At 50.8% G+C, this 7,500-nt stretch overlaps 1 protein-coding gene across 1 annotated transcript in view; it reads right to left on the bottom strand.

The window, feature by feature from the left end:
- tmem63c (transmembrane protein 63C) overlaps positions 1-7,500 on the bottom strand; it is a 15,175-nt gene that overhangs the window by 7,574 nt on the left and 101 nt on the right. Inside the window, exons 1-11 of the mRNA XM_067242558.1 lie at positions 7,392-7,500; positions 5,094-5,173; positions 4,056-4,143; positions 3,283-3,320; positions 2,293-2,435; positions 1,516-1,567; positions 1,176-1,284; positions 988-1,061; positions 773-853; positions 340-460; positions 30-163 (exon numbers count right to left, since the gene is read on the bottom strand). The exon at positions 7,392-7,500 is cut by the window's right edge and continues 101 nt beyond it. Of these exons, the coding sequence (XP_067098659.1) occupies positions 30-163; positions 340-460; positions 773-853; positions 988-1,061; positions 1,176-1,284; positions 1,516-1,567; positions 2,293-2,435; positions 3,283-3,320; positions 4,056-4,143; positions 5,094-5,173; positions 7,392-7,500 (1,029 nt within the window). The remainder of the gene's footprint in view (positions 1-29; positions 164-339; positions 461-772; positions 854-987; positions 1,062-1,175; positions 1,285-1,515; positions 1,568-2,292; positions 2,436-3,282; positions 3,321-4,055; positions 4,144-5,093; positions 5,174-7,391) is intronic.

Here is a 7,500-nt window from a genome sequence, read left to right on the forward strand (position 1 = left end):
TGGTCGTGGGAACGGCGTAGCTCACTCACACAGCTGTCATCCTCTCGTCCCTGAAGGTGACGAAGGCCACGCCCAGCCTCTTCAGAGAGATGCGGTTCTTCTCAGCGTTGAACTCATCTGTCAGTTTCTCCTCCAGCTCGCTGTAGTACTGCTCTGCTTCCACCTGTCCAGGGAGACACAGCAATACGCCAACGGCTCTGTCAGGGTCAGAGTGGAGCTCAGCGACCGTGAAGGAGCATAAACCAACAGGGGCCGCTGCAGTAGCTCCATCCTAGTTCAGGTTTGCGCTGCCACCTAGTGGCGGACAACAGCCAACGCGTCGTGTTTGTGAGAACCTACCTGCTCGAAGCCAAACAGATCACAGCAGAGGATCTGGGCGCAGGGGTGGGTCTTAATCATGATCTTCCCCTCCTTCTGGGTCTTGGTGGTGAAATACAGCCTTCCTTTCATCGCCTTCCGTCTGCAGAACACCACATGGAGGGTGAATACCACCGTTACCACAGGGATCATTCCTCTTTACATAACTTCTATAACTTCTAATATTCTACTAATACGTAGATTAGTACAACTACAGGTCAGTAGCAGCTCACTTAGGTTAGAGGTTTGGATCATTTCTTACAGGTTTAGATCGTCTGCTAGGGGTTGTCAAGAGCAGGACCAAAGAATCATAATGTACCTGTACCTGTAGCTGTATCTGTACTTCTAACAAAATGGTAAATGAAGTTGAAAGCTGAACTGTCCCCGTGCTGTGAGTGTAACCGGGGCATCGTACCTCTCTGTGTCCAGCCTCATCAGCTTGTGAACGTTGTACCCAAAGCGGATGTCGGTGACAGTGCAGCTGGGGTAGGCCTCACTGGAACGACACACACACACGCACACACACACACAGACACACACACGCACAGACACACACACACACAGTCACACACCTCACATGTGGCTGTAGTCTCTATGGCGGAAGGGAAGGCAGAGAAGAGGCATCCTTACTGGAAGTGCTTGGTGATGAGTCCCGGGTCTGCGATCTCTCTCGGGATGGAGGTGATCATCAGGGTTCGGGCCACCTGCCAGAAGCAACACCGTGTTCAGATGAGAACTGATGAAGACAAGCCCCAGTCCAAACACAGACACACATACTGCACACACTCCCACACACTCCCACGCACACACACACAGACCTTCTCGTCCTCCCTGTACTCCAGGTGTGAGGAGTGGTGGGCCATGCAGAGCACCGTGATGATGAAGTAGAGCAGAGCGAAGGTGCTGTGGAGCCACAGGAAGCTGTCCCTGAGGAGACAGGAAGTACAGAGACGTCAGCTGTTGGAGAGACACCACCTCCACACCACACTGATGTCAGCTCATTCAGTATGACAGGGTCTGATGTCAGCTCATTCAGTATGACAGGGTCTGATGTCAGCTCATTCAGTATGACAGGGTCTGATGTCAGCTCATTCAGTATGACAGGGTCTGATGTCAACTGACTTTCCTGAAGATGGGAAATGTCAGGTTTGTTCTTACTTTGCAGGAACATTAGCCAATGTTGTTCTCCCAAAGTTTTCAGGGCTGTCTCCTGTAAAAACGACAGGACAGTGATAGATGAAACAACTAGTAATATATTTTACGTGTGTGCAATCACATGACGTAAAGAGAGGCGATATGATCAAACACAGAAAGCATTTTCCGTCCAGTGATAACTGAAAACAGGACCCTCAAGATTACGACAATGTCTCACTTCGCTATTTTCATGTGCATGCGATGTGTGTGTGCCGTTGCTATGGCAGCCGCTATATGGGTGTGGGTTCCTTAACGAGAGGTGGTGGTGACACACTGGTCCATATAGATGACAGCCAACAGCAATAACTACTGAGTGGTGAGCCTCCTCAAAGTAAACCTTTACTGGCTCGCCTCAACATTCTCTCTGGGAGCTCACATCATTCGGTGGGGAAAAAAACACTAAACTGCCAAATACCATTTATTTTGCTGTTCAGCAGTCGCATGTTGTATACCGTTAAAACTGACTTGGACACCAAGTGTGTGTTAGAAGGAACTGGGAAAACCTTTTTTAGGGGGTTTGTTTTACTATTTATAGTCTACTCTATGGCTCGAGGAAGACCTCACCACTAATTCAATCCCAAAAGAGAAAATGAGTGCAGGATTTGTGTTTGCAGCTGTGGTGTATGTGTGTGTGTGTGGCCTCCATGTGTGTCCTGCTAGGTGTTCCTCCAGCTCCACTGGTGTCTAGGATAGCCCAGAGGCTCCCAGCCCCTGCCAGACCCAGCGAGAGCTCCAAATTACCCAGGAGGTTCCCGGAAAAGTTGACAGGCAGGATGATGGCCAAGGACATCAGACAGACCGCTGTCACTAGCAGGATGATGTGCCGCTGAAACGACAGGTAGGTGACGGCGTCGATGCCACACTTGCTCCGGATCTCCTCATCCCTGCGGAGATGAAACAGACACGTTCAGTAGGCTTCGAGGGTGGGTGGGGGGGCTGGGGGGGGGGGGGGGGGGGTTGGGGTCTATTTCTGGCTGCCCCTGGAGGGTAAACTCCCCCCCCATGGAGTCTAAGCCCCCTGTGGAGACTCCACAGAGCGAGGGAGGGTTGAGGAGAGACAGTGGGGCCTAGTCATCACAGAGCGAGGGAGGGTTGAGGAGAGACAGTGGGGCCTAGTCCTCACAGAGCGAGGGAGGGTTGAGGAGAGACAGTGGGGCCTAGTCCTCACAGAGCGAGGGAGGGTTGAGGAGAGACAGTGGGGCCTAGTCCTCACAGAGCTGAGCCCTTCCTCTGGTGCCAGCGCTGCGGTCAGAGAGGGGAGCCCTGACAGGAGAGACAACTAACCCTGTCGTCTCGTAAAACAGTAAAAACAGGAGGTGCATGCTGGTCCCATGGCAGGCCACACATTGAGAACGCACATGCTTCTCTCTTTCCCAGGGTGCCGTGGGTGAGGTACACAGCAGATACTTACACAAGAGCTAAAAACAGCTGTGAAGCGACCAAACTCCACCATAATACTCTGGAAACCATGGACACGGAGGAAGTCGTACTTTTTTAACGGTCTTAAATCTGTTGAGAGTAGTCATGCTCGAGCGAGCACAAATATTTGCTGGTAAACCACGACGCAAACGTCCGTAGAAGAGTTGTTTGTTTTCGCTGCTTAATGGCATATAACACGAGCATTCGCATTTCACGATGACATCAGCTTTTGAACGAGTGACAATAAATAAGGAGAAGAAGAAGCTAGGATGGAAGGAGGGAGGGTGAGAGAGAGAAGAGTCCTGTACTTACTTCATATGGTAGAGTGATGTCAGCCACGAGCAGAAACCCTGGAGGAGGAGGACATTAAACAGTCAGTGGATCGCTTATTAAAGACAACAGATGACAGATGTGGAAGGCCGAGCACACCACTTGTCTGGACAGGATTGCATCTGTCATTTGCATAACATCAGTGCCCGTGCTGCCTCCACGCAGGCTGGAGGGGCTGAGGAGGTTTAATAGGTCTAGCCCGTCTAGCCCGAGGCGTTCACCACTTTACTGCAGGCTGGGTCTGAGGAACGGGCATGGGGCGATGACTGCTGCCTGGGGGGAACGATGTGTCACTGTCCAGGAGGGGAGCACTCTCTCTCTCTGTCTCTCTCTCTCTGTATCTCTGTGTCTCTCTCTCTCTGTATCTCTCTGTATCTCTGTCTCTCTCTGTGTCTCTCTCTCTCTGTGTCTCTCTCTCTCTCTGTGTCTCTCTCTCTCTGTGTCTCTCTCTCTCTGTATCTCTCTCTCTCTCTCTCTCTCTCTCTGTATCTCTCTCTCTCTCTTTGTCTCTCTCTCTCTCTCTCTCTCTCTCTCTCTCTCTCTCTCTCTCTCTCTCTCTCTCTCTCTCTCTCTCTGTCTCAGACTCTCTCTCACTCACAGGAGGAGCTGACTCCTGTGGTCTGCTTTCTCTTGTCCATTGCAGGCTTGGTTAGTCCTCATCTCCACAGCTGGATCTTTCACCAGTTCCAGATGAGGGACGTCTGGCACACTAGGGCTTGGCTAGGGAGGACACCGGGCGTGACAGCAGGACTCACCAGGTCCTTGGTGTCAGAGTCAGAGGGGCTGGACTCTGAAGGAGACTTCTCCTTCTCGCTCGGCTCTCCGTAGAACAGGGACGTCAGGCTGGTGGGAGCAGGACGTTAGGGGTAGGGGGGCAGGAAGTAGGGGTAGGGGGGGCAGGAAGTAGGGGTAGGGGGGGCAGGAAGTAGGGGTGGGGGGAAGGAAGAAGATGGTGGGGGGGTAGTGGAGACAAACAACAAAATCATTACAACAATGATTGCTAAACTTGTACAACTGGAACAACTGATTCACAACTGAAGGAATTAGTTCCAGTGATACAGTTAGCCTGTCCACATATGCCCTGCCAAGCAGCTACAGCAGACTAACAGGGTATCTGTGACGGCAGGGAATGATCAGGATGGACAGTGTTCTTAGAAATCCAATGAGGCGATGAGATGATAAGGTTTGGGGATGTTTCCCTGCGGGCCCTGTAGCTGACGACTCTACAGCGCGGCACTTTAAGCAGCATGATTCAATTAGCACCACTGTCTCCCGCTCGCAGGAACACAGATGCCCCGGCCCCCGGGACGGCGGAGAACCGCTGCAGGTCAGGCAGAAGTAATCAACCCGTGGCTCGCACGGCAGAGCGGAGTTTAGATCAGGCAGAGCCTCAGAGGACCCACGCAGAACACTGAGAGGTTCTGAACTCCTAAACCTGAGCTGTTCTGGAAACACAGGGCAGTCCAATACCTGGAGAACACAGTGTGTGTGTGCCTGCCTGCCTGTTTTGTCTATCTGTCCGCATGTCTGTCTGTCTGTGTACTGTGAGTCTATATTTTGTGCGGCAGTACCATTTCCAGACCCAATAAACAGGGAGTCCCCCTGGAGAAAAATCCTTCCTGTGCAGTACCGTCTCCTCCCAGGAGAGGGAGCTACCGTCCAGGAGTACAGACTACGCGAGCAGCGTTCTAATGACAGATTACTCCATCTTGACTGTGGGTTTGACGGGTGGAGCCCCAGGCAGTCACAGGCTCAGTGTGTGTGGAGGGAGGAGGCTGTGAGGAGGGGGTTACCTGTCGTTCTCCACCAGCAGGGCCAGGCGGCCGTAGCCCCATGCCGCCTTCCTCACACACGAGAAGATCAGCAGCAGGAACTGGAACACAGCAGAAAGGCACGGAACATGGGAGTGGACGTTCACGTCAACACGCAGACATGTGTGAATATTAACACGCTCACACACACACACGCACACACACACACACACACACAAACACACACACACACAAACACACACGCAAAGACGCTAAGAGCGTCTGCTAAATGACTAAATGTAAACACCGTCTCTTGGTTTACACGATGCATCCATATCTTCAGATGCCGTTTTAAAACATCAAAGCATCTGCTAAATGAATACATGTCTGCATATGACCCAAACAGATGTTCTCTCTTGTATTGGAGATGTGTTGAGCTATTCCCATGAGGAACACAAAGAAAAGAAGGTCCCAAATTCAGCAGCTATAAGGAGCTGTTGTTTTCTATAAGAGTCGTATGTGGTTGTCTTGGAAACTACTGGGGAGAGGTCAGTGTGAACACACACAGACACACAGATACACACACACAGGAAAGACATACACAAGACTAATGACTAGAGTTTGAGAGTGGTCAATAGAGGCAACTGTGAATAGACCCACGTATCCTTAACAGGAGGGGGGATGGGGAGAATAACTGTGAGAGAGAGAGGAAGAAGTAGAGAGAGATGACAGAGAAAGTGAGAGGAAGAGAGAGGATGAAAAAGAGAGGAAGAGAGAGGAAGGAGAGAGAAAGCGAATAGGAGGGATAGAGAGAGAGAGAGAGAGTAAAATAGAAAGGAAGAGAGAGAGGAAAGAAATAGAGGAATATGATTCATTCATCTAAAATATGAACAACATTTGACAGAAATTAGAAGCCTTGGGTGAGATGTCTATATATATAGCAACAGAAGAGTGATGAGTGACTGTTGACAAACACAAATGCCAGCCCAAGGTTCTGACTATCTAACTATATGTACAGTTGACCATAAATCATTTCCTCATTTGAACCGTAAGTATGTTCCTGTAGGTCAGGATGAGAGGATGAGCATTAGAGGAGAGTTCTCATGGACGAGGGAGAGTGATTCATGTCTCGCTGGTCATGCGTTGGTGATCAGAGAAACCTTGACTGAGCCGTGGAGAATGATGCCGCTCACACTCTGATGCTCACATCTAACTGGTGCTCATCAGCTCTGTGTGCTTTGTCTGTCTGTCTCTCTTTTCTCTCTGCCTGTCTCTCTTTCCTCTCTGTCTGTCTCTCTTTCCTCTCTGTCTGTCTCTCTTTCCTCTCTGCCTGTCTCTCTTTCCTCTCTGCCTGTCTCTCTTTCCTCTCTGTCTGTCTCTCTTTCCTCTCTGCCTGTCTCTCTTTCCTCTCTGTCTCTCTTTCCTCTCTGTCTGTCTCTCTTTCCTCTCTGTCTCTCTTTCCTCTCTGTCTGTCTCTCTTTCCTCTCTGCCTGTCTCTCTTTCCTCTCTGCCTGTCTCTCTTTCCTCTCTGCCTGTCTGTCTCTCTTTCATCTCTGCCTGTCTCTCTTTCATCTCTGCCTGTCTCTCTTTCCTCTCTGCCTGTCTCTCTTTCCTCTCTGCCTGTCTCTCTTTCCTCTCTGTCTGTGTCGCTGTCTCTCTGTACGTCTCTCTCTCTCTTTCCTTCCTTTTCTGTCTGTCTGTCTGTCCAGAGCCCATCTCTGAGTGCTGGTCTGTCTCCTGTGTCTCAGTCCCAGAGAATGATCAGTGTGATGACGTGACACAGGGAGCTGAGGTGGGCTGCGGCCCCCGGGGAACGCAGCTTGACTCGGCCTCGTCATTAAGACACTAACGATTAACCCTCTGTGTTGTCAGGACAACCAGGCAGCAAATCTAAGCGAGCAAATGAGAGCGGAGAGCTTGTAGACGAGGGCTGATAATAAACAACGTGAGGATCAGGACAGACAGCAGAACAGAGGAGGAAGATCCTGAAGGCTATTATTATCTGGGGAAGGAGAGGGTATCCATGCCTTGATCTGTCACCAGTCTGAACATCACATGGGGAACTGATCTATTTGTATCAGAGCCCGAGATTACTGTAAAGACAAAGGAAACTGATTAGAGTTGATACTGAACACAGTTTACAGAGGGATGCCTCCTGTGAGCTCATGCTGTCATGTCAGTGAGATTATACTCCCACGAAGCGCTGAAAGGCTACAGCGATGAGAAGGGAAGTAATCCACTTAGACTGTTAGTGGTAAGGTTATAGTGTGTGTGCGTGTGTGGTGTGTATATATGTGTGTATGAACGTGTGTGGTGTGTGTGTGTGCATCAGCGGCCTACCATCCAAAGGACCACGTTGATGGCGAGGACGGTGGGCACTCCTCCGAAGGGCAGGCCCTGGAGGACGGAGCTCCGGGAGTGGGAGCGGTAGCACCTCTCGGCCGTGCTG

Source organism: Osmerus mordax, chromosome 9 (genome assembly GCF_038355195.1).
Source record: "Osmerus mordax isolate fOsmMor3 chromosome 9, fOsmMor3.pri, whole genome shotgun sequence".
NCBI lineage: Eukaryota > Metazoa > Chordata > Actinopteri > Osmeriformes > Osmeridae > Osmerus > Osmerus mordax.